The sequence below is a fragment of the Bos mutus genome, chromosome 21 (assembly GCF_027580195.1).
Source record: "Bos mutus isolate GX-2022 chromosome 21, NWIPB_WYAK_1.1, whole genome shotgun sequence".
NCBI lineage: Eukaryota > Metazoa > Chordata > Mammalia > Artiodactyla > Bovidae > Bos > Bos mutus.
The window spans coordinates 66,706,472-66,732,295 of NC_091637.1; the positions used below are offsets into that span (position 1 = coordinate 66,706,472).

At 60.8% G+C, this 25,824-nt stretch overlaps 1 protein-coding gene across 1 annotated transcript; it reads left to right on the plus strand.

The window, feature by feature from the left end:
* The first annotated feature begins 5,529 nt into the window (after positions 1-5,529).
* On the plus strand, positions 5,530-16,577 carry EXOC3L4 (exocyst complex component 3 like 4). The gene is given in 15 exon segments (XM_070358221.1): positions 5,530-5,616; positions 5,700-5,823; positions 7,586-7,936; positions 8,800-9,451; positions 10,384-10,495; positions 10,737-10,782; positions 10,785-10,858; positions 11,226-11,326; positions 11,529-11,548; positions 11,551-11,608; positions 13,121-13,235; positions 14,024-14,143; positions 14,215-14,367; positions 15,011-15,253; positions 16,021-16,577. Coding segments are annotated over 15 exon segments (2,472 nt in total). The 3' UTR covers positions 16,237-16,577.
* Positions 16,578-25,824: the final 9,247 nt, after the last annotated feature.

The following is a 25,824-nucleotide window of genomic DNA, read 5'->3' on the forward strand; positions in this document are numbered from 1 at the left end:
ACTCCCAGGGCCTCAGAATGGGTTTGTATTTGGAGATAGGTCTTTAAAGAGCCACGGGGTCGCAGAGAGTCGGACACAACTTAGGGACTTGTCGGACAACCACGACAAGTTAAAACGAGCCCATTTTAGTGGGTCCTGGTCCAACATGTCCTATGGGAAGAGGCGGTCAGGACACGGACCCACAGAATGATGACCATGTGCAGACACAGGGAGAAGACGGCCAGCCGCAGCCCAGGAGAGAGGCCTCGGGAGAAACCAGCCCTGCCAGCACCTTGATCTGGGACCTTGCAGCCCCCAGAACTTTGGGAAAATGAATGTCTGCGTTGGCAGCCTGGGGATGGCCCACAGGCTTGTGTCTGCTCTCTCCAGGACGCTCTCTGGAGCATCTCCGCTGCTCTGCGCCATGGCCCTGTGGCTCCAGGCCGAGTGAACAGGCCTGGATCTGTCCTCCCTGGATTTTCCCTAAGTTTTTTTTCCCTAGGATGCCAGCAGCGGAATCCCCCCAGGAAGGTGTGGGGCCTGCCTCTTCTGGGAAGTCTCAGTGACCCTTCCCACTAAATGTCTTTAACTGGAGCCACCGTGGGGAAGTGGGCTGCATGCTCGTGGCTGATCAGTCTCAGGCCCACCTCCACGCCTTCCCTCACAGGCTGACCCCTGCCATCCCTCCTTGTCCCTGACTTCGAGCCTGTCTGTCCTCTGGGGCCCTGTCCTTCTCCCAGCTCCTGAAGAGTGGCTTACAATGTTCCTTGTGCTGTCGCTGTGTCCCTTCCCTCTTTCCGGTGCCCCATGTCTGCCCTCGGGGCTCTTAGCACCAGGCAGGGCACAGGGGCTCTCAAGATGAGCTTGGCAGGGCACAGGGCTGGTGCTGGTAACTCTGCCCTGGAGGGAGGGGTCCTTCTGGGCTTGGACACCGTGGGCTGGGTGCCCACTTCCAGCCGGTTGGCGCCTGCTCCTTCGAGCCTCAGTCTGACCACAGGAGGGACAGGCTGTCCCAGCCGTCCCCAGCGAGGTCAGCTCCCTACAGACCCCAGAGTGCTGCCCCCTCATCCTCTCCTTTACCCTGAGAAATTGCTGTTGTTTAGTCACTAAGTTGTGTCCAACCCTTTTGCAACCCCAGGGACTATAGCCTGCCAGGCTCCTCTGTCCATGGGATTTCCCAGGCAAGAATACTGGAGCGAGTTGCCGTTTCCTTCTCCAGGGGATCTTTCTGACCCAGGGATTGAACGAGTGTCGCCTGCATTGGCAACTTTACCACTGAGCCATGGAAGGAGCAATGGAGTACTTCCTGTTGTATCAGTAAACAGGGTGTCACAGTCGACAGCGATTGCAGCCCTTCAGTGTGAACCTGTGAGCCCTAAGGGGACAGAGGAGGGAGAAAAATACCTGCTGTCTAGCCTACAGCTGTCAGGCGACAGCCACCCGCGACGGTGAGTCCTGAGAAAAGGAAGGAAGCTCAGGATGTGAAGATGCAGAGGACCGGCCCTGGCAGCTGAGGTGCAATGAAAGGAGTGATTTCAGTGACAGACTCTTTCGTCTTCCCACACACAGAAAAGTGCTGAAGTCCGTGACTTGGGATATCTGATTTTCTTTGACAATAGTCTATTGGTGTTCAGACTACCACCTTTCATTGCGAAACTTCAATATAACCAGTCCCCCGCTCCCCTCCTTGGAGCAGTTCTCTAAGGGTAGTTGATGTGCTGCCTCCCAGGCTTGAAGTCCTAGAACTTCCCACCAAATGGCATGCAACTCTCAACTTCTAGGCTGTGAATATTTTTTAAGCCGACAGCCACCAGGGCCCTGACCTGAGCTTGGGCTGGGCTCCCCACTGCTGCAGGAATCAAAGGTTGGCCTTATTGCCTCTGAGCAGGGCGGGGGGGGGGGCAGGGGGAGGACATCTGAAAGTGAAAGCAGGGCTCGTGGTGGGGTGGGGCTGGGGGTGGGGCGGGGGCCGGCCGGTGTGACCGCAGCTGGAAAGCCCCAGCCGTGGGTCAGTCCCGCTGGCTGCTCCAGAGGCCCCATCGCCCGGGTCCCGCTCTGAGGGCCCGGCCCCGCCGGCTTCTCCTGGTGGCCCTGCTCTGCCTGGGGCCCAGCGTCTACTCACCCGGCAGGTATGTCCACGCAGGCAGAGGAGGAGGGCCTCTGGGGTGTTGTGCTCAGGAGGCGGGGATTCAAGGGCTTAGGGAAAATTCCGGTTCTGCCGGTGGCCTTCCAGGCTAACGGCTTCAGCTTAGAGCCCAGACCAGAATGCCAGCTCAAGTCTCAGTGAACACGCGCACACACACATAGAAGACAGACAGACAGGGACATGGAGACACGCAGACAGAGGGACACGCACGGACACAGCCACTCACAGACCCGCTGAGGCACACACCCCAGGGGACACCAGTCACAGAAGTGGCTGCACACCCAAGGGCGGATGCGCCTACATGAAACTGCTTATCTGTGTTCCTTGGGCACCTGCCATGGTTGGACGCTGGGTCAGGCCCACTCCCTGCCCTGGGGGGCTCCTGGTCAAGGGGAAGATGCCCCCGACCCTGGAAGTGCCCCTCCGTCATGGGAGGAGGCATGCGCAGGTCAGGAACCAGGCGCGGACCAGGAGGTCCTGACTGTGGTCTGGGGCTCAGGGGGTCGGGGAAGGCTTCTTGCCGGAGGAGCCACCTGAGCTGAGCCGTGAAGCAGCCGCGAGCAGCTGGAGAAGGTGAGGGTGAGGTCACTGTTGGTAGAGAGGACAGTCTGTACAAAGGTGCGGAGGACACGTGAGTGTATCCGAGTGATCAGAGTGGGTGAGAGAGTAGAAGAAACTGGAGGGGCCAGGTACGGCCTTGAATGCCGAGCTAAGGAGGAACGTGTGCTTCTCCTGAGGGGAAGGCAGCGCGGGGTGGGGACAAGGGTTCTATCTGGTTGCTGTATTAAGGGAAGCCTTTTTAGTTGGTATTTATTTGTTTTTGGCTATGCTGGGTTGTCACTGCTGCAGGGCTTCTCTGTTTCTAGCCAGTGGGGGCTGCGCTCGTTGTGGAGGGCAGGCCTCTCTCATCTCAGTGGAGCACAGGTTCTAGGCACGCGGGCTTCAGTACCTGCCGTTCGGGGCTCTGGAGCACAGGCTCAATAGTTGGGGTGCAAGGGCTCAGTTGCCCCGCAGCATATGGGATCTTGCCGGATCAGGGATCGAACCCATCTCTCTTGCGTTGGCAGGTGGATTCTCTCCCACTGAGCTACCAGGAAAGCCTCAAGAAGGGAAGGCTTTTACGTGCCCTTTTGTTGTTGTTGTTCAGTCACTCAGTCGTGTCCGACTCTGCGACCCCATGGACCACAGCACGCCAGGCCTCCCTGTCCTTCACCATCTCCTGGGTTTCTCAGATTTATGTCCGTTGAGTCCGTGATGCCATCCAACTATCTCATCCTCTGTCGTCCCCTTCTCCTCCTGCCTTCAATCTTTCCCAGCATCAGGGTCTTTTCTGATGAGTCAACTCTTTGCATCAGGTGGCCAAAGTACTGGAACTTCACCTTCAGCATCAGTCCTTCCAAAAATTATTCATGATTGATTTCCGTTAGGATTCACTGGTTTTGATCTCCTTACAGTCCAAGGGACTCAAGAGTCTTCTCCAACACCACAGTTCAAAATCATCGATTCTTCGGCACTCAGCCTTTTTTGTGGTCCAACTCTCACATCCATACATGACTACTGGAAAAGTCATAGCTTTGAGTATACAGACAATTGTCAGCAAAGTAATGTCTCTGCTTTTTAATACTGTCTAGGTTTGTCATAGCTTTTCTTCCAAGGACCAAGAGTTTTTTAATTACATGGCTACAGTCACCATCTGCAGTGATTTTGAAGCCCAAGAAAATAGTCTGTTGCTGTTTCCATTCTCCCCATCTATTTGCCATGAAGTGATAGAACTGGATGGCATGATCTTCATTTTTTGAATGCTGAATTTTAAGCCAGTTTTTGTCATTCTCTTTCACCTTCATCAAGAGACTCTTTAGTTCTTCTTCACTTTCTGCCATAAGGGTGGTATCATCTGCTTAGCTGAGTTTATTGATATTTCTCCCAACAATCTTGATTCCAGTTGTGCTTCATCCAGCTCAGCATTTCACACGATGGACTCTGCTTAGACATTAAATAAGCAGGTTGACAATATACAGCCTTGATGTACTCTTTTCCCAATTTTGAATCAGTCCATTGTTCCATGTTCGGTTAAGAACTTTTTGAAAATAGGCTTTTCTGGAGTTTCAGAAAGCTATTTCTAAGCAGGTAATCATAGCACCTCCAAATAATGACATTCTTATCAGGTCCTTCCCAATATTTATACCTCTTATTCATTTTTCTTGCCTTATTGACTTAACTAGTTCTTCTAGGCAAATGTTGAATGCCCTCAGAACACACATGCTTGTCTTCTTCCTTATTTCAGAAGAATCTTACATGGCAGAGAAGGGCTTTAAGGGAGGTTTATATTCTGGCAAGACCCCCGACCCCTCTAAGGAGATGGAATCCAGGGGGTCTAGGAAGGAGAACAGTTAGGACCTGTGACCAGGTGATGGGGGAGGTACGAGGGAGACGCCGTCCTCTGCCCCAGCTGGCTACTTTGGAGCTTTGAAGGATGGGGTGCTGGCCCAGGCCCTGGGGAGGTGGCAAGATTGGGACTGCGATGGGATACCTGGGAGGGGCCGCTATAGGAAGGCAGGCCTGGGAAAAGCGGGGGGAAGCTGGGGTGGAGATACCCAGTGCTGAGGGGAGCCCAGACCTGACTTGGTCACAGACAGGGTGGCCTCAGGTGGGAGCTTCCGGTAAGCATGGCCTCTGGGTGGTGCTCCCACACCTGCTCCTGGCCCTGCAGTGGGCGCGATGCCCTGACCTGGAGAACATGGGCCTCAGGGCACAGCCCAGGCCTGCGTCTCCTGGCTCTTGAAGGCTCAGCTGAGGCCAAGGTGCAGGGGCCAGGGCCTCTGAACACTCAGGGCAACAGAACAGAGAGAAAGACAACCAGGAAGAGGCCCCATGGGTGGGGAGGCAGGACCGGGACAGGGGCCACGGCAGAGTCAGCAGGGAGTCTGCAGCCCAGAAGACACCAGCCTGATGCCCGAGAGGGCCCACACAGGCAGGGGTGACCCTCACACTGAAGGCTCACTGCCCCCGCAGGCTGCCTCCGGGCAGAGCGGAGGGGTGGATGGACAGAGGTCCCCAGGCCAGTGAGGAGGCCCCATCACCAGGGGGCCAGTCCGGGGGCCTGATGAGCAGGCAGGTGGTACAGAACAGCCCAAGGACTGCTCGGAGGTGGAGGCAACTGCACCCCAGCTTCTGAAATCCAGGTCAGCGGTGGGGAGCAGAGGGAGAGGCTGGGAGGAAGATCTGCCTGAGCAGAAGCTGGGAGGCTGGCTGGGTGCAGGCCCAGGAGGCCTGGGAGTGAGGCTGGAAGAAGTACAGACCATGATGGGGGGTGATGGGGCTTCAAATGCCAGGCTGTGGGGAGCCATGGAAGGGTTTAAAGCAGGAGAGTGACCTGATTGACTTGTGCCTCGTGAAGGTCAAGAATGACTTGGGAAGCTGCTGAAGCAGGATTCGGGGAGCAGGGGGCAGAGGAACACCAGGGGGCCCTCGATGGGCTTTGGGACGAGGTGGTCAGGCAGGGTGGCTGGGTTTCAAGTCTTTGCCTCTGTTACCTCCCGTGAGACCCAGCCGGAAGCTGCCCCTCTTCCCCCAGAATTTTCCCCTCAGCTTCCTGGGAGAACTCAAGTCTGATGCCACTCCTGGCATCTGGCAGCCTGCCCACCTTCGGACCCTCTGCCAGGAGAAAGGGTTCCCTGGGCAGCAATGCTGGGCTGCTGGTACTGGGAGACAGGGTTCAGCCTCTGCTCCCAGGTTCCTAGCCAGACCCAGGCTGGTCCTGACTCCCGCCCCTGAGCTGTGTGGCTTAAGGCAAGACCCTGCCCCTCTCTGAGCCTGTTTCCTTATCTATGAAGTGGGGTGAATGACACCCTGTCACTTTGTTGTCATGGAGATCTGACACGTGCCAGGCATTGGACTGAGCATACAGTAGGTGCTTACTAAGTGTGAGCTCTTGCCAACCAAGGTAGTCTGGCTTGTCCTGCCCCCACATTCCCTGGAGACAGAGCCCAGAGCGGGGCAGGCTGGGCCCGGCTGGAATGGATCCTGCATCACCACTCCTGCCCCTGCTGGGCGCTGGGGGGCACGGTGGAGGGTGGGGGCGGGGGAGACAGACAGCTGCTGGCACGATGCTCCCTGCTGTGTTGGGGCTGATCTGAGGGCACGGTCCCTGAGTCCTGGCATCTGGGAGAACCAGGACCTGTGGCCGGGGCGGGGCTGATAAGGCCCGCATGGAGCACCTGGGCCGGCCCCTCCCTCCAGGCAGCCTCCTTCCAGCTGCTCAGCCACCTGTGGGAGAGGAAGGTAGGCCTGGGTGACCCCCTGCATGTCTGTCCCCTGGACGGACATCTTGCTGACAGGTGCGGGGAGTGGGGTGGGTTAGGGGCTGGGCCCTGCCCGTCCTGGTGTCAATCACCCCAGGCACACCGAGGCCTGGGGAGAGGCCGCTCCGGCCCAATATCACCCAAGGCTCAGGTGCTGGCTCCAGCCTGGCCTTTGTCCCCGTGGTGGGGGTGGGGGGAAGAGGGGTGCTCAGCCTCTGGTTGGTCAGTGATTTCAGCAGGTCCTGCCCTCTTTTGGGCCCTAGTTCCTTGGGCTGAAGTGAGAACTTGCTGGCCCCCACCACCTTCAACTTGTCTTTACACAGTGGGGTGGGTGGGAGGTCCCAGCAGGCCAAGAAGTTTCTCTAATTTTTCCCAAACAGCCAGGTGGGGCTGAAAGGGGGTGGGGAGTGAGCGGAGCCTGGGGCAGCCTGGGGGTGGTGAGGGCCCTGCGCCCAGGCCCGCACGCCCTGGAGACCCCCTCCCTGTCCTCTACACGGGGGGCATCGGGGAAGAGAGTTGGGAGCCTCCAGCCCCTGGTTAAATATAGAACCACGGCCCCTCCCACAGCCTTCCTTGTGGGCTGCAAGGCCCCGATAAGCCCCCGGTGGCCTGGGCCAGCCCCCTCCAGCCTGACCCCACCCCCGTCCAGTGCTGGGACACCCAGGGAAAGGGGTGGACGTCCTCCTTGGGGGCCGTTGAGCTCCGCTTTGAGCAGAAGCAGTGAGCCTGATGGCTGAAAGGGGGTGAGCTGAGGAGTGAGGGGGGCATGAAGGGGCTGTGGAGGGGGTGGACCCGCTAGGCCTCAGGACTCGTGGTTCAGGAAGCCCTGGACGTGGTTGCTGGGCCCACTCTGGGGACTGTGGGCTGCGGGCTGGGCTGAGACCCAGAATCTGCAGCTTTGTTCCCCTCTCCAGCTCTGGTGGGAGGGTCTGGCCTGGCAGACCCAGCGCGGGTGGGTACTCAGGGGAGACCGTCATGGAAAATGGTGTCAGGGGAGGCTTCCTGATAGAAGTAGCTGTCCGCCGTGTCTGCAGAAGTAGCTGCATCCTGGCACCGGCTCTGCCTTGTCTTTGACAGCTTTGGGGTCACCTCTGGCCCGGGAGGAGGCTTCCTGACCCCAGCAGGCCAAGCCACCCGCCCCGTCTTCCTTCACCCCCAGCTCCGCTGCCGCCAAGATGCCGTTGCCGCAGACAGAGGCCTCTGGGCGGGCTGAAAGGGGGGGGGAGGAGCCCGGAGCCTGGGGCAGCCTGGGCGCCGGCACGGGCTCAGGCCTGGCCTGGGCACCTGCCCAGGTCGGTTCGAGCCCCTCGGGGGGATGCAAGGCTGCTCAGGCTCAGCGGCCGCTTCCTGTTCGGGTCTTTGCGGCGCACTCCAGACAACGGCCCTGCCGGGGACCAGACCGGGTCGACCTCGGAGCCAGGGCCGGCCTGCGGCAGGAAGGGGTCCTCCAAGGCCAAGGAAGGTGTTAGCCGGCGGTCGTCCACGGGGGAGGGGCCTGCGGAAGCCGAAGGTGAGGGCTCCCCAACCCCCCTCACTGAGCAGAGGAGGAAACCAAGGCCAGAGAGGTGGGGGCGGGGCCCAGGCTTCTTGATGGGTTACCCTCCCCAGCCACTCCAAACCCCTGCCCCGGCACAACTGCAGGGTAAAATTCTTCCAGCGTTTCAACATGGGCAGTGGAGAAAAGTGAGGCTCAGAGAGGTTAAGTAACTTGCCTCACGTCTCACAGCTGGGAAGTGGAAAAATGAGATTTGAACCCAGATCTGCAGGGCCCCAGAACTCCATGGGCTTCCACAGCCTGGCTCCTGGCCAAACCGGACTGGTGGACAAGGCACTGGCCCAGTCAGATCACAGGATCACGGAGGGTGCCTGTGACCCTCCGGAGGCGAGATTAGGGGGCCACCCAGGACATGAGCCCTGAAAAGGGCGTGCAGGCGAAGGTGGAGGTCTCCCGGGGGTGGAGGCTGGCCCAGAGCGGAGAACAAGAAAGGCTGAAGCTGGACACCGCGGGCAGGAGCCTGGGCATCCAAGGGCACGCCCAGCCCGAGCTCTGGCGCCACAGGACCTGAGTCAGGACTGCGCTGGAGGCCACCAGGTCCAGCTCCATGCAGGGAGCAGTGGCTGATGTAGGGGCTGAAGGCAAGGGGAGGTAGGACCCATCCCAGGCACGATCTGAACCAGGCTTGGGACCTGGGATCTGCCTCTTCAAAGGCAATTCCGAAGGACATAGGGCAGTCGGGTCCCTTGCTCCTGGAGCAGGCCTTCCGTAGCGCTCTGGAGCCAGGCAGCCCAGCCCGGGGTGTGTAGGGTCGGGGCCGACAGGCCTACCTGGAGCGCCCCCTTCACTGGCCCTCTTCTCGCCCGACCTTGCAAAAGGCACATCCGTGGCCGACCTCATCTCTGAGCGGCAACTCCTGGCTGCCTTCGAGCAGCTGCGGCACCTGGAGACGGGGCTAGTGGCCGAGAAAGCCTCGTGCACCTTCCAGCAGGACCCCACGGGCTTCGCGCGGCGTGCCATGGACGTGTGCCTGCACTACGACGGGCTGGCCGCGGAGATCGGCGCTATCGTGCGCGAGACGCTGGGCCCGGATGGCGTGGACGCGGCCGCGCTCGAGGAACTGGCCCTAGTGGTGCGCGCGGAAGAGGAGGCCCACCCGGAGCCTCCCGCAGACGGCGACTTTCTGCGCACGCCGCGCCGCTGGCGCCAGTACTGGGAGGACGCCGTGCGGCGGAGCGCGGAGGAGCGCGTGCGGCAGGCGGGCGCGCGGGAGGCCCCGGGGGCGGCCGATGCTGCCCCCGACTTGGCGCGGCTCCTGGCCGAACTCGGCGCTTTGGTTCGCCGCGACCTGCAGAAGGTGCAGCGGGAGGTGCACCCCGCTTACGCGGCCGCCGGCTTCCCGGCGTGGGAGGCCTACCTGCGTGCCTTCCACGGCGCGGTGGCCAGGCGCCTCCAGGAGCTCGCGCACGACGCCCGCGGCTGCGAGCAGCTCTACGTGCTGCTGGACTGGGTCGCCAACGTCTACAGCAGGTGAAGCCCGGGCCGGAGGCCGCGGGGTGGGGCGAGGGCAAGGAGGGGCTGGCACTGCCCGCGCGCGAAGCCTTCAGGAACCTGCTCTGAAGGGCACAGGGCACCTTTTCCTCCCCAGGAGAGTGCTGGCTGTTAGGCACCCAAGATCCGATCCGGGAGCCCTTTGACATTCTCTCTTCCCCATCCCAGACCCTGGTGCTCTCCCTCTCGGGTTCCGAAGCTGGAAAGCGCTCCGGGCGGGGTTGCTTCCGAGGCGGTGAGCCCAGTGAGTCCCCCCTAGTCCACGTGGGGCCTTTGAGTGAACTGGCCAAGGGCGCCTCCTCCAGGCTGAACACAACCACGGGCTCACCGCGCTCCTTGAGGGCTGGCTTTCACCCCCACTCTTGCTTTGGATGGACACCTCGGTTCAGGGCTGTGCAGAACGTGATGGGGTGGGTCGCCCGTGCCCCTGAGCGCTCCCCAGCTCCCCAGGCAGACGGGCAGTTGGAGGGGGCGCCAAAGTGCTGGGCTCCTTAATATTCTGTGTGGCTGCAGACAGGCACCCGCCCCGGTGTGGGCTGGATCCTAGCTGGATCCAGAACTGCAAGATCCTGGGGACGTTTAGAGCTCAATCTTGGGTGAACCCGAGCGTGAGGGTGGAGGTCACTCCCGAAGCAAGCTGGTGGAGGTCCATCCGGACTGCCATCTTTATGCTTTCGGGGCACGCTCCGCTGACTGCTTAGCCAGGAAATCCTGAGGTGGGAAGTTGGGCGGAGGGGCGTTTGGCACGGAATCCTGGAGGGCGGGGTGGCCGGCCAGGCGTGTGAATGGAAGCCCAGATTCTGGGCCTCACAGCGATGGCCTTAGGCTTTGAGCCAAGGCAGAGGGCAGTGGGGCAGCCGCGGTGGCATCAGAGTCCCGCCCCGACCTTCAGGCCCCGCCCTGCCTTCCAGTCCTGATTTCCTGGGCTCCCAGGACCAGGCTCTGCCCTCGGAGCCGCTGCCCCCGCTCCTGGCACCGGAAGTGTGGGCCCGACTGGAGGACGACTACACCAGCTTCCTGGAGGTGAGACCGGGGCCGGGCTGGGCTGGAGGCGGGGTCCAGGTAGAGGGTGGTCAATGCCAGCAGGCTAGGGAGGCGCAGTGCCCAGGGCCCGAGCCTCTCTGCGCCCTGCGGCCTCGGGCGTGGGCCTGTGTCCCGACAGGGGTGCCCTTGTCTCTAAGGGCGCGCCCTAGGTCTTGGAGGTGGGGGGGCCTCCCTCCTGGGAGGGTCTCACTCACCGTGGCCCCTTCCCTGGCCCTCACAGACCAAGATCTCAAGCTGCTTCGACGGCATCCTGCAGCTGCAGCTGAGTCCTGGGCGGCTGCGGACGCCCCCGACGTGCTGCAGGGCCTCTACCACACGTTGCTGTCCTTCGACGTCTGCATGGTGCGCTGGAGGGAAAGATGTGTGTTTGGGCCTCGGGCAGTGGAGACTCTCTTAAAAGTCACAGTCACAACTGCCTCTCCCCATCGGACAGGAGCCTGAGGCCCCACGTGGGGAGGTGCGCAGTCAGAGGTCCCCGGGTCTCATAGCCAAGCTGGGAGAGCAAGGCCACAGCTCCCAGCTTAGGGCGGGGGCGGGGGCGGGGGTCCACGTGAGTGTGCAGAGCTGGGAGGGCTGACCCCTGGAAATTGGGGCCCCTGGAAGTCGGAGCCAAGACTGGGAGGCAGATCGGGAGGGTAGAGACGTCTTTGCCCCACGAGGTCGGTGCTGGGAACATTGGGACCGAGGGCTCAGACGCGCTCGCTCGCAGCTCGTGGTGGAGCACGTGAAGGTGGCCGGCGACATTTCCGCAGAGCTGGAGGCCACCACGTTGGGGATCTGCGCCCGGGCGCTGGGGCTCTTCCTGCAAAAGTGCAGGCGAATCCTGGGCCGGGATGTGGTGGGTGGGGTGGCCAGGGTGTGGACGCTGGTTGTCCCTGGGGAGGAAGCCACCCATCCTGTTTCCTGGGAATCCGAGATTCCAGACAACTGGGAGGGAGAAGCCTGGAGGGCGGACTCGGGGTCTTAGCAGCCAGGAAGAGTCTCCAAGGCCCCTGCGTACCCCGCCCCCCAGGTACGAAAAGGCTTTTCTGGAATTGGGGCGGTGAGCGAGCCTAACCTGTGCGCCAGCATCAATGCCTGCCAGGAGCTCAGGTGGGTTTGTCTCGCGGTGCCCAGCGCGACCGGCAGGGGGCGAGAGAGCCCTGGGAACCGCGACGCAGACACCGACCCTGCGGCCCCTTGGAGGCCTTGCCTGGAGGCCTCCCGGAGGGGACCCCCTCTCCGTGCTCGTACCCGCCCTGTCCCCTCCATGGGGTCCTCCCTTGGCCCCGCAGAGCTGAGGCCCTGGCAGGGACGCGGGGAGCTTCAGGGCTGAGCAGAGGCCAAGGTTCCAGCCACCCTTGCCCAGCTCATCCCTGCCACCCAGGGCTCCATGCTCTCCTCCCTTCATCCCGCTCAGCCTTCTTCCTTTTAGGGACCCTCTCTGTTCTTGGAAGCCCTCCCTGACACTCCCCCTTCCCCAATCCACAGGGCCTTGCTGGTGCCAGGGCCTGGGTTCCTCTGCCTCAGGGGCCAGTGGCCCTCCGCTGTGGGCTGCCAGAGCCTTCAGCCCAGGCTAAGCCGTAGTGTCCCCCAGCTGAAGATGCATCAGCTACTGCTGATGGTGTGATGTCCCCACGGCCAGACGGGACTGCAGTGTGGGGGCTCAGAGAGGCATCGCCGCTGGTCCTCGGTCACGCAGGCAGTACTTGCTGCACCTGGGAACCCAAAGCACGACCGTGATAAGGCGCTGGATCTCTAACACTCTTGTCCCTAGACTGTGCCAGGCTGGCCCTGGGCACAGGGGACTCTGGTGTAGGCCATCTCTAGTCAAGCCCCTGGTAGAAATTTAGCCTGTCTTTCTGGAGAAGGAAATGGCAACCCACTCTAGTACTCTTGCCAGGAAAATCCCATGGATGGAGGAGCCTGGCGAGCTACAGTCCATGGGGTCACCAAGAGTTGGACTCAACTGAGAGATTTCACTTTCTGTGTCCCTGGGCTGCAAACTGGGAGAGCCTAGCCCTGCCTCCTCAATGATGAAATGGGGACATTGTGATATTTGGAGAGGCAGTTATGAGGCTCAAATGGCTTCCTTGGGAGCTCAGAGGATAAAGAATCCACCTGCAATGTAGGAGGCCTGGGTTAATCCCCGGTCGGGAAGATCCTCTGGAGAAGCAAATGGAAACCCACTCCAATATTCTGGCCTGGAGAACCCCGTGGACAGAGGAGCCTGGCGGGCTACAGTCCACGGGGTCACAAAGAGTCGGACATGACTGAGCGACTATCACAGCATCTGAGGAGGGCCTCTGGGCCAGGAAGGGCTGTGCTGCACTGTTCTGTCACCAGGAGGGATGGAGGTCTGGCTCAGCCCTGCCACAGGAGGCCCTGCCATGCGGTGGGACCTCGAACACTTCCTGGCCCACCCCCCTGTACTCGGCTCCCAGGTGCAGTGCTGCCCCCTCACGTTACCACTCCCAGGTCTTCTCCACTGTGCCGCCCCAGGGGGCTGCCCCTCACACTATAGTCTGAGTGATCAGAACTGGGGTGGCACCCAGCCTTCACGGCTGTATGCCAGGCCGTGACCCCTTGCCCACTTTGCCCCCTCCTGGCCCCCCCCCTCCCCAGGACTCACCTTCTGGCCAAGTTCCCAGAAAGCTTTGGAGAGCTGGAGAAGGCCCTGGGGGCTGCTGCCCATGCCTTTCAGAAGGGGCTGCTCCAGGGCTTGCAGGGCGCTGTGCAGGTGAGGGGGGGGCCTTTCTCCCCACTTTGCTTGCCCAGCACGTGCGCCCTGTGTCCTGAGCCTGGGGCCCAAGTCAGAGCACTCATTTACCATAGGGGCGTGTTGGGGTGGTGTTTCGGGCACAGGCAGGGAACCCAGACATATTCCCAGCTGAGCAAGAACAGTTGGGAAACAATTACCTTCGTCCTTCACTCTTCTTGGGCTTCTCTGGTGGCTCAGATGGTAAAGAATCCACCTATAATTGCAGCACACCCAGGTTCCATCCCTGGGTGAGGAAGATCCCCTGGAGAAGGGAATGGCAATCCACTCTAGTATACTTACCTGGAGAATCCCATGGATGGAGGTACAGTCCACGCGGTCACAAAGAGTCAGACATGACTAAGAGACTAAAGCTTTCAGTCAGTCTCCTCTCAGAGACAAACTCTCAGACTCTCTGAGGACTCTCTCCTCAGAGAGGGTGCATCCAGGGAATGGCGCCTCATCCAGCCCCTCAAGGTGCCCCCAGAACTCCCGAGGCAAGGCCTGGCTAGAGGCTCAAACTCCAACCTTGCCCACGGGGCCTCCGGGCCTGGAAAAGGCAGTCTCAGGGAAAGGTGTAGAGCCAGGAGAGGGGCTGTCCCCAAGATACCGTAGAAAAGGGGGTCAGCTCCCCAGACTTTCTTTCGGATGCCAGCTCGACCTTTGGCCTGAATCGCCCCTGTCCGGAGCCATGCCCTGGGTGCCCAGGGGAGGGTCTAGTGGGTGCTGGGGGTCAGCTCTTGGCAGACTGCCCACCGCTCTGCCCCCAGCCGCTCTTCAGGGTCCTGTGCACCAAGGCCTGGCTGACCCAGGACCTGCTGCAGCCCCTCATGGACAAGGTGGTGGCCTTCTCGGGCCTCCTGGAGCACATGGCCCCACCCCTGGCCCAGGTATCCGGGGGGGCGGGTGCTGGTGGGGGCGTGCCCAGGGCTCCTCCCTGTGACCCTGCTTCCCCCCTCAGGAGACTCTGCAGGAGGTGCACCGCTATGTTGTCCGTGAGTACCTGGAGCAGGCCCTGAGACCCCGCGAGCGGCTCCGGGGTGAGGACCGCCGGAGCGGCTCTCAGAAGATGGGCCTTGAGGCACAGGCCATCAGCAGCACCTTCCAGGGCTTGGTAGGAGCATCGCCCAACTGCCCCGGGGCGCTGGCCTTCTTGGGGGTTCTCCAGCCCGCGGACCCTCCAATAGCGCCCCCCTCATCTGGTTTCATCTCGCCCCCTGTAAGAGACTCCCGGTGGGCAGGCTTTGGCAAGTGGATCGCCCCACTTTCCGCGTGCCGGGGCAGGGCCAGGTGGGGAGGACACGTTGCATATATTTGCGTTGATTTGCATGTACTTTGTGGGCGGTGTAGGGGATGGATGAGGGTCACAGCCGCGTCTGATGGGCAGGGACTGTGTCAGACCTCTCCTCCACACCACCCCCAGCAGAGCGAGCTCAGGCATGTCCTCCCCACACAGACACCCTTCATCTGGGCCGCTGGTCCCCGACTCCCCGTCTGATGCCAGGCAGGCCTTCCCCGCGGGGCCTGGGCTCACCCACCTGAGCAGACACGGAGAGCCTCCTCTGCGCCGTGTCGTGGGGAGGGAAGAGGAACCCTGAGCCGGGGCCACGTCCCCTTCCGCGGGGCCGGAGGCGGTCCCGGTGGGGCCGCGGTGGTGGCTGCAGGAGGGCTAAACCGGGCACTAACCGAGGGGCTGCAGGCGGGGGCGGGAAGGGGGCTGGGGGCGAGGGTGGCCCACCGCTCCTGCGTATCCGCAGGGCTCCGAGGCCACGTGGCTGGGCCAGGCTCTCCCGGGCGTCAGGTTCGTACCCCGGAGCTGGTTCTGGGGACAGGAGACAGGGAAGGGGCCTCTGGGCGGGGCTCGGACTAGCCCCAGCCTCCGTGAGCAGGTGCGGGCGGCGCGACCTGCGGGCCCCGGACCCTCAGGCTGTGGGGCCCTGGTGGGATTGTCTCTGCCCCTCCCCGGTGTTCTAATCTCGCCGTCCTCATTCGCTCTTGTGGTCCCTGGAGTCTGAAGGGAGCCGGAGCCCTTCCTCCAGCGAGTCTTAGGGGAAGGCACAGGCCCCCAGCTCCGGGAGAAAGCCCTTTCTGGAAGCCCCTGACACCTGCCAGGAGGAAGAAGGCTTTGATCCTAGGGTGTGTGTTTGAGGGGGTGCTGAGTCATCACGCACATGGAAATCCCAGCTGAATCTCTCCATGGCCTTGGAGATTCCAGGATGGGGAGGCTACAGAAAGCCCGGGCCTAGCCCCTTCCCGGTCCCCCCCTGCCCCACCGGAGAATCCTCAGATCCCAGCCTGCGCCGTCTGTTTGGCCTTGATTCAGAGTAACTGCGCATAGGCGGAAGGTTCCCCTTTGGGCCCTCGGGGTTTCCCTGCGCAGGCTGGTCGGCCCTCCCTCGCTGGGAGACAGTGCTCCCAGCTCCTTCGGGTGCTGGGACGGGAGGGGCAGCACACTGGGCCACGCCTCCCACCCCCACGTGCCTGTCTGCTTGCTGCTGGGCCGGGGCGGCTGTGACTCCCCTGCCTGTCCCCGCTCCGGCATTGTGGCATCGGCCTCGCGGCCCCCTGCTGCCTCCCTCGGTGCACTAGGTTTCCGGAACCTCTGCCTGGGCCTCAGAGGCTGTTCCCATCAGGCTTGCTTCTTCCCGTCTCCGCCGGTCTTTGCACCCTTCAAGACCCAGGCACCCCCCAGGAATGCTGGGTGCCCTAATGCTTCCGGTCCGAGCCCCGGGGTTCCCCTCGCCCTGGGGTCCTGGGTGCACTGTAGCTGTCGAGTCTGCAGCGGGGGCCTGCGTGTCTCTGCAGGCGGGACCACGTGCTGCGCCGACTGGGCCGTCGTCGGAACCAGCACTTCCTGCGCCACGCCCAGGCCCTGCTGAGGGCTGCGGCCAAGGCCGGTGGCTCCGGGGCCGCCGGGGGCCGCGTGCTCTTCGAGGAGATCGAGTTGTCCACCTCCATAGACGTGCTGGTTACCTGCATATAGTGCTGCTGGCCTGCGAGGGGGCGGACCCCGGTGGACGGAGGGCGACCACCTTCCCCTGGCACCGAGCCCCAAGCTGGGACACCCGGAAGGCAGCCTCAGCCCAACCCCAGGCCTGAAGCCCCCCGTGGTGGACCGTCCATCCTCCTCCTTCTGGTGGCCAGGAGGAGGTCATGCCAGGCATGCCAGCAAGCCTGAGAGGCATTCCAGGCATTTGGAGGAGGGTTTGGCGCAGAAGTTCCCTTTGGTACTGCCCACCCGGGAAGGCCTCCCTGCCTAACTGTCTCGCAACACCCCAATGTGAAAATGAAGAACAGAGTATTTATTTTTAAAATAAACATGAATTAAAATGGTATCTCTCTAAGGAGGGGCGGGGCCAAGTTGACTTCAGACAGAAGGTCTGTGTCCCCACCCACCAGGGGCCGGCCAGAGGTTCTGTGGTGACTCCCTTTTCCTGCCCACTGTACCAACGGGGAGACTGAGGCAGGTCTGAACCGGAAGGCCCACCACTGTGGTTACAGAGCAAAACAAACTTCGACCCCGGTTCCCTGGGGCCCTGGCCTCACATGCCAAGTGAGCCTTGCCCCGCAGGGGTGGGCACTGCTCTGTCCTGTTCTAAGCAAGCCTGTGCCCTGGCAGATAAAGAAAGGCCAAAGCTTGTTCTACAGCTTGAGGTATTTGGGTTAGATATGCGAGGGACTTCCCAGCAGTGAAAGTTGTGTGCTGCTGCAGGGCAAGTGTCAGCCTGGAGTGAGTGTGTGGAGGGGTGGACCCTGCAGGTCCTGGCTCTGGACGTGAGGCTGCAAGGAGCTTACTCTGGCCTGACCCCTGCAAACCTCCCTCTTCATCTTTCTCTCTCGAACACGTGGCTCTGAAATTTGGCTCCAGGCTGCAGGCAAGCCTGCTAGGAAACCCTGTTTGCGTTGGCAACCTGGGGCTTTCCAGGAAAGCAGAGCGCTGAGATGGGGGATTGACAGGGAGGCGCTGAGGGAGGCCGCACCAGCTGCCTTTCCCCACCCTCCCCTCTGTTGGGATCCTGGGGGTCAGGAGCAAGCACCAGGCACATCCTGCCCAGGCACGGGGCCAGAAGGAGGAAGAGGAGAGGTTGGGGTTCCAGTCCCCGTGATCAGGGGTGGGGTGGGGGCGGGGCGTGTGAGTGCTGACGCTGGCAGCCAGCCCTAGTGTCAGTGGGGAAACTGAGGCCAGCACAGGATGGAGGTCTGCGCTGCTTCACACCAGGCCCCAGCACAGGTGGCCTGAGGTCCTACAGCCGGCAGGGCGGCGGGCAGGTATCCAAGGGGTGCCTCTTTCCCTGGGAGCAGCAGGGGACTGACAGGCCAGCCTGACCCCACGAGTCAGCCCGGTGGCCGGCAGAGGTCGGGTAGGGGCCGTGCCACAGGAAGCCTTGCCCTGGTTTGGTCCTGGCCAGCTTCTCCACAGGGAGCCCCTGCCACCCCCGACACCTTTGCGTCCCCAGCCCCTCAAAGAGACCCCTCCTGCAGCCCCGGCCGTGGCCCTGACCGACAGGCCTGGCCCTGCCTGAGCCCCTGGGCTGCAGGCAGAGGGTCCAGGCTGGTTTCTGAGCCAGGCGTAGTCCTTGTTGTTCCGCTTGCTTTCCAGTCAGGAGACTGTAGGCAAGTTTCTTCACCTCTCTGCACCTGTTTTTTCCAGCTGCGAAATGGGGGTGCTGTCTGTGCCTCCCAGGCCAGGAGTGAAGCAAGGGCATGCCATAAAGCCAGGTTTGGGGCCCCCATGACCTCACGTTCCCCTGGGCCTGGCATGAAAAAGCAGCAAAGACCCTGGGTGTGGAGGTGGGGGGCTCCACCAGTGAATCCTGAGGTGGGTGGGGCCCGCGAGTGGGGAACACCCCCAGGGGGAGGCGGGGGGAAGCAGGGGCTATGCAGCCTCTGAGTGGCAGCAGGAAGGATGTAGGCGGAGACCCAGGCCCAGAGCCAGAAAGACAGGGTTTTCCTGGCAGGACCCTCCGTGCCCAGGTGGCTTGTGTGCCCTGGCTGTGTTCCTGTGAGCCCAGCAGAGCGTGAGGGGCTGGGGTCAGCTTCCCAAAGCCGAGTTGGGGTGAATAGGAGGCTAGACGGCAGCTCCTATGAGGGGTGCAGCCAGGAGGCCAGGGACTGCAGGGAGGGCTGAGGCCAGGGCACCCCAGCTGGCTCAGGTCCAGGGCCCTGGCCATTGGCCATCCTGTCCCGGGCTGGGGGGCTGTGCTCAGGACCCTGCCCACCACCAGGTCCCAGGAGGCCTCGCGAAGAGCCAATGTGTTTCCCTGGCCATTCTATTGTCCAGGCCAAGCACCGGTTGGGGAGAGGGCTGGCTCTTTGAGCTGCTTCCGGACTTGAGGACCAGGTTGTCTGGCTGATAAGGAAGCGTGTGTGCGTGTGTGTGTGTGTGTGTGTATGTGTGTGTGTGTTCACGTGTGTGTGTGTTCCTGGAACGACCCTGTCAGCGCCCAGGGATGGTGGTGGTGGGGGGCTTGCCCAGTGTCTGTTCCTCTGTGCAGCAGACACCCTGCATGCCCCCAGAGCTGGGGTCCCAGGCCCCACCTCTGCCTGGCCACCCCCTTCCCCCTGTGCCGCCCCCTGCTCTTCCCCCTTGGGCTCAGCTTGGCTTTGCCATTGCCCACATTTCCTGGGGCTCCTTTGTGGACGGAGGATCATCTCTTGCCCTGAGCCTGTGGCTCCTTGATGAGGCTGGGGGTGAGAGGGTGCGGGGGCCAGCCTGCCCAAGGCAGGATGCTCAGCTTCAAGGACGGGAAACCCAACCTGCTGACCCAAGACAGCCTGGGTGACAGGAGGGACCTGGTGTCTCCCTCACTCCACCTGGGCATGTTCCCTCTGTGGCCCTTCGCCCAGCCTGGGGCCAACCCTGCTCAAGGGTGTTTGGGTCTCAGCTGCTCTCTCCTGCAGCAGGTGAGCCGGCCTGGTCCTCTCTGAGGCTGGGTCCCCTCCTCTGTGACAGGAGATGCTGGGAGGCTCTGCCCAGCAGGAGCGGAGCTCAGGGGTAGGTGGGATCGGCTGGAGATCCTGCAGCTAGGGCACCGGGAGGGGCAGCCGGCCTGCCACCTCTGTGCCTGCGCAGCCTCTCCCTCCTCCTCCCTGGTCTGCTGACCCTGGCCCCTTCCTTCCTGGACTTCATGGGGCCCCTGGATACTTGAGTGGCCCCCTTGGCGGCCGGGCTGCAGTCCTCACAGAGCCCCCATTGCTGCCTCAGGGGGAAGAAGGGGCTGCAGGGTGCCCAAGGCCACGCTGTCCCTTCTCTCACCTCCTCCTTTTCTACCTCAGAGCCCTTTAGGGACCTCCAGCAGGTCAGAGGGTCCCCCTCCCACCAAGGTCAATGTCTGCCCACTGTCCATTGGCCCGGGGGGAGGAGCTGGGACTGGGCCACCCTGGGCTAGATGGTGCTTCTCCAGCCATCTCCCAGTGTGGAGCGCTGTACTGGGCAGGGCGATCAAAATTACTATAGATTAGTTGATTGCAGATCAATTGTAAATCAACTGTATTTAAATTTTTTTAATAAAGGAATAGGCTGTGGATTCAGACCCCTCTGGGCTGGGAGCCCAGCTCTGCACCTTGCTAGCTGTGTGACGTTGGGCAGGTTACTCCACCTCCTGGGCTCCAGCTCCTGCTGTAATGTTGGGAGCCTTAGGGGAGAAAGTGCAAATGTGCAGGACCAGGGCCAGCCTGCCTGTTTGCACTCCCTCAGGATGGTGATTATTGCTATTTACATGCACCCTCTCCTTGAAGCCCTTCTGGCAGCCCCCTAAGCGAGTGTCTGCTCTGTTTCCAGAAAGGATTGAGGCCACAAGGGGTGAAGCAATGTGTCTAAAGCCCCAGATGGGGGACTTCCCGGCAGTCCAGTGGTTAGGACTCTGCTCTGTCACTGCCAAGGGCTTGGGTTCCATCCCTCCTCAGGGGAACTGAGCCCCCCACAAGCTGCTCAGTTCAGCCAAAAACAGGAACCATAGATGGAGGTGGTGGGATGCCCCAGGGCCCAAGTGGTCTCCATGCCCGAGCCCCCACCATCGTGCCTTCCATCTCCAAAGTGCAGAGGGCAGAGCTCCCCGGATGAGGAGGGGTTCCAGCACCCACACTGGAGGAAGGGGAAGGCGCGGTGGAGGTTTGGGGCAGGTTCCCTCCGCCCTCGGCCTTGGCTGGCCCTGTGGAGCACTGGGATTCCCACAACTCCTGCCACGTGACCCGCTCTGTCCCTGGTGGGACTGTATGTGGCTGTTTTCCCGGAAACTGTGCCTTGGAGGAGAAGAGCCGGGTTGCCGGGTCGGGGCAGTCCCGGGTCTGAAGCAGGTCATCTTGCATCACCACCAAAAACTGCTGTGGAAAGCCAGGCCCTTTCAGGAAAGAGCCCAGGCCACTGGGGCCGGTGTGGAGATTCCCTGGTGCCCTGGAGGTGGTGTCCCCCTTAGCAGGCCACTGGGATTGGGGTCCTTATGCCCAGCGGGCCCTGCCTTGTCCCATGTGGCCCCACCCACCTCTAGCACCTCCAGCCCTTTCTCCTCAGGCCTCATTTTCCCCATCAGCCAAACACAGAAGGAAGTGCAGGGCCTGGCTTCCTCCCTGGAGGAAGGGTGGGCTATTAACAAGCAGAGAGCTTTGTGGGTGCCTGGGGGGGACACTGCCTGTCGGTGTGCACCTGCCCCGATGGGGGCTCTCCTGGGGTGGGCTGGCCTGGAAGGGTGGCTCCTGGTCAGCTGACCTGACCACTCGTGGTCCTCGGGGTGGTCAGGAGACTCGGGCCGAGGTCAGGTGCAGCTGCCAATGACCCTGAGCAAGTGACTTCCCCTTTGGGGGAGGCTGGGTGGCAGCAGAGATCCCCAGCCTCAAGGCCTCAGCTTTTTGCGTCCATTTGTTGCCTCCAAGGCTCGGTTTCCTCACCTGTCAACAGAGGATCCGATGGCTCTGCCCAGCGCACTTCGGGAGCGAACGGGGACAGCCCCGAGAAACTGGAGGCCCCAGCAAGGGTCCCGGGTCAACTGACCCTGCGAAGTGCGGGGAGAAGCAGCGCGCGAGCCGGGGCTGGGGCTGTGGGAAGTGCAAAGTCATCGCCTGGAGAGAAGTGGGCGGGGCCGTGGAGGAGCCCCGCCCCCGGCCCTGCCCTCCCGGCGGTCGTCCAGGGGCGGCCAGACCCAGCGACCCACAGCCCCGTTTGTTCCAGTCCCATCTCTCGCAGGCACCGGGCTTTCTGGCACCTGCCGAGCCCTGTGGCAGGATGCGCGCCCTTCTGCCGTCTCCTCCCCCTCGTCCTGGGAGCTCCGGGAGTGGAAATCGAGGGAGGACGTTCAGCACATACCACCCGCGTTATATTCTCTGGCCCGCGTCTGCCCCTCTTGCTGCCGCGCAGGCTGAGGGCGAAGACTCAATAAACCGACCGCAGGGTTAATTGAGGTCATGAAACAGATTGGGAAATACTTCTTTTTTTCAAAGATGAAAAAAGAGTAGAGGGCAGTAAAAAAACAAAAACAAAAACAAAAAAAACCTTCCATTTCTGCATCTAAGCCAGGCGGACAGTCCTTCCTTGCGGCTGGCTTAAATGCATCAAGCTGTATTTCAGTTGGTGTGTGTGTGTGCGCGTACTCAGCCCTATCTGACTCTTTGTAACCCAATGGACTGGAGCCTGCTAGGCTTCTCTGTCCATGGGATTCTCCAGGCAAGAATCCTGAAGTGGGTTGTCATTTCCTCCTCCAGAGGCTTATCCTGACTCAGGGAGCGAACCCATGTCTCCTGAGTCTCCTGCATTAGCAGGTGGATTCTTTACCGCTGAGCCACTTGGGAAGCCCTGATCAACATTAGGGGATAAGAAACAGCAGGAAATAGATGGGGAAACAGTGGAAACAGTGCCAGACTTTATTTTTGGGGGCTCCAAAATCACTGCAGATGGTGACTGCAGCCATGAAATTAAAAGATGCTTACTCCTTGGAAGAAAAGTTATGACCAACCTAGATAGCATATTCAAAAGCAGAGACATTACTTTGCCAACAAAGGTTCATCTGGTCAAGGCTATGGCTTTTCCTGTGGTCATGTATGGATGTGAGAGTTGGACTGTGAAGAAGGCTGAGCGCCGAAGAATTGATGCTTTTGAACTGTGGTGTTGGAGAAGACTCTTGAGAGTCCCTTGGACTGCAAGGAGATCCAACCAGTCTGTTCTGAAGGAGATCAGCCCTGGAATTTCTTTGGAAGGAATGATGCTGAAGCTGAAACTCCAGTACTTTGGCCACCTGGTGTGAAGAGTTGACTCATTGGAAAAGACTCTGATGCTGGGAGGGATTGGGGGCAGGAGGAGAAGGGGACGACAGAGGATGAGATGGCTGGATGGCATCACTGACTCGATGGACGTGAGTCTGGGTGAACTCCAGGAGTTGGTGATGGACAAGGAGGCCTGGCGTGCTGCGATTCATGGGGTCGCAAAGAGTCGGACACGACTGAGCGACTGAACTGAACTGAACTGAACAGCACACTCACTGGAAAAGACCCTGATGCTGGGAAAGATGGAGGGCAGGAGAAGAGGGTGACAGGATGAGATGGTTGGATGGCGTTATTGACTCAATGGACATGAGTTGGAGCAAATTCTAGGAGATAGTGAAGGACTGGGAAGCCTGGTGTGTTGCAGTCCGTGGGGTTGCAAAGCATGGAAAACAAATGAACGACCAAACCACAATATGTTTAGTGCGGGCTCCCAGCTCCACCACTGAACGTCACGTGACTGGACCTATCTGTGCCTTGATTTCTTCATCTGTGGTAAGGAGATAATTAAGGAGCACCCATTTCATCAGATTGTCTGATGCAACCAGTTAACGCATACAAACACTTAGGAAAGAGCCTGATCCCTGTGGAGGGGGACAAAAGTCAGCTGTCTACTCAAAAGAACCAAAAGCAGGGTCTGGCAGGGCTGGTTGAGTTCCCGGGCTCACAGCAGCATTATTCACAACAGCCAAGAGGTGGCAGCAACCCAGGTGGCTGGGGACAGATGAAAAGATAAACAATGAAACGCTATTCAAGCTTTAAAAGGAAGGACATTCGGACATATGCCGCAACATGGATGACCCTTGAGGATATTATGTGAAGTTACGTAACCCCAGTCACAAAATGCCTTTGATCCCACTCGTATGCACTGCTTTGGGTGTTCAGGTTTAGAGACATGGGAAGTAGAATGACGGGTGCCAGGCTGGTGGGAGGCTGAGAAAGGGGAGGTGGTGTTTAATGAGTACGGAGTTTCAGTTTTGCAAAGTGAAAAAAATCCTGGAGATGGATGGTGGTGCTGGCTGCATAACAGCGTATAACTTACTGCCACTGCACTGTGGACTTACAATAGTCCAAATGGGGCATTTGGTTACGTGAATTTTACAACAATTAAAAAAAAGGCACCTGTCATTTCCAATTAGAAATGACAAGTCCTGGGTTGCATGCAGGAGCTGACCACAGCTCTGGGCCAGGTGTGGGGCACTTGACGTCTGGGCTGGACTTGGGGGTCTGCTGCCAGTCCACCCGTGCCTGCTGCCCTCCTGCCCGGTGGAACCGGCCTGCAGCCTGAGGCCCAGTCCCCTGGGGAGGACGGTAATGGGACAGCAGCTGACCAGGGACACTCCCAACTCGCATCTGATGCTCATTTCCTGCTGAGGGTGGAATTCTTGGCTGGCCTTTGGCTCCTTCTGGAAGTGTCTGGTCTCCTGAGGACTGTTTCCTCGTCTGTCAAGAGCGGGTAAGAATAGCTCCTGCCCCCTGGGCCCCACTGACGGTCACACCCCTTGGCTCTCCACGCAGCCCTATTGTTAGAGGGTTGCCCTTGAGCTGGGGGCTTCACGGAAGTGACCCTTGACCCTCATGCCGGAACTCAGGGAAAGGGGAAGTGACTGGGGCAACCACAGGAGGGCGAGGCAGCATCTCCCATGCCCTGGTTACAGCCTGGAGCTCGGGTGAGGCCCCGGGGAGGGAGTGCAGGCATCATGGCAGCTGGGTAAGGGGGTGCCTAGCCTGCCCGTGTGTGTTCGTTCTGCCTCTGCCCATCAGGGTCTGGGGCTCTGAGGGGGTGGTGGGTCTATGAGCCTGACGCTGTCCCCTCCTCCATGACCCAGAGCACTTTGGATTCTCCAGCGATTTCCCAATCTGGGATTAGAAGAGGAGGCTGGCAGGGAGGACTGAGGATTGCACAATGAGGCCACAGCAGACAGCCACGGAGGCAGTGGGCCAGGACCCCTTGGATCATGTCCTCATCACCCTCTCTGGCTGGATGAACTTGCTGTGGTGCGGGGGGCAGTCCTTTAGTCTTCCCCTCTATGCACTGGGAGCAGCTGGAATGACCCCCTGTGACCGTTGGTTCAGATCTGAAAAATGTCACCCCTGAGGCCACGAGGCGAGAAGGGGGTAGAGTCTGTCTTACTGCAGCCTCCTGAAGCCCCCTCTTCCCACAACAACCCCCCTCAACCCCCTCCTACCCTGTCCAGAGACAGGATCAATGTCCAAGCCCCAAACTGGTCCCCGGCTGCCTTTCCCAAGGAGGAAGAGGAAGTTTTCAGTTCCAAGGGGCACCCCCATCTCCCCGCTGCCTTGCCCACTTGGCTGTGCCTCCCAGGCTGCAGAGCTTTGTGCCCAGTTTCCAGGGGGAGCAGGGAACAAGAGGGGAGGGGGAAGGGGGGCACACAAAAGGGAGGGAGGAGCAGAAGCTCTATTAAGGAGCAACAAGGAAGCCGGTGCCCAGACGGGAAATTCCTGAGCTGCAAGGTCCTTTTCAGAGGGCAGGAATTTCTAGGATGTGAAACAGGGAAGAGGTCCTCTTCCCCAGCTCCCCTCCGGCCCCTTGACTGACCCAGAGAAACAGGCCTCAGATGGGAAACTGAGGCCCAGAAAGCAATGTGACCTGCTCAAGGATGCGTTGCGTTGAATGAGGACAAAGCCAGGCTAAGTGAGACTCAAGCCTGAGCTGTTGGGATCCCCACCTGGTGCCTTTAGGAACCTGGCCTGACCCAGCTTGGGTCCCAGAAAGGGAAAGCGCTTCAGTGGGAGTCCTGCAGGCCTGGGTGTGGGTTCGGACCCCCATTTACTGCCTGTGTGACCTCGGGCAAGTCACTCACTTTTGTGAGCCATTTCCCTTTTTAAGGAAGGCTGGGTGATGAGAGTGTATGCCAGGCACCAGCACGGGTACTCTGGCAAAGGCTGACCAGCACCCGGTGCCTTAGGGAGCCTCTTCCATGGGGGCCACCTCCCCAGGGATGTGTGTGGACACAGTGACCCCCAGGGTGGGAACACTCTCTCCCGAAGGGGTGATCCTCTGAGGTCAGCCTCAGAGTTAGGTGGGACAGTCCCCAGCACCTCGCGGGAGGAAGGGGACTCCCCACAGTTAGGGGTGAGCTGGGTTGCTAGGAGGTCCTCTGAGCTGCCCGAGGTGCTGGCTCTGTGACGCTGGGAAAGTGGTCCTGAGTGCAGGGCCCCTTCCAGTCAGCCAATCAGAAGCTGTTGTCGGACAATGGGTCAGCACCAAACCCATCTTGTCCGCTGGGGGGTGCGGGTCTGGGGCCCCACTCAGGCCTGGCAACAGCCAGCCCCGACACCCCGCCCAGGCTGGTGGGAG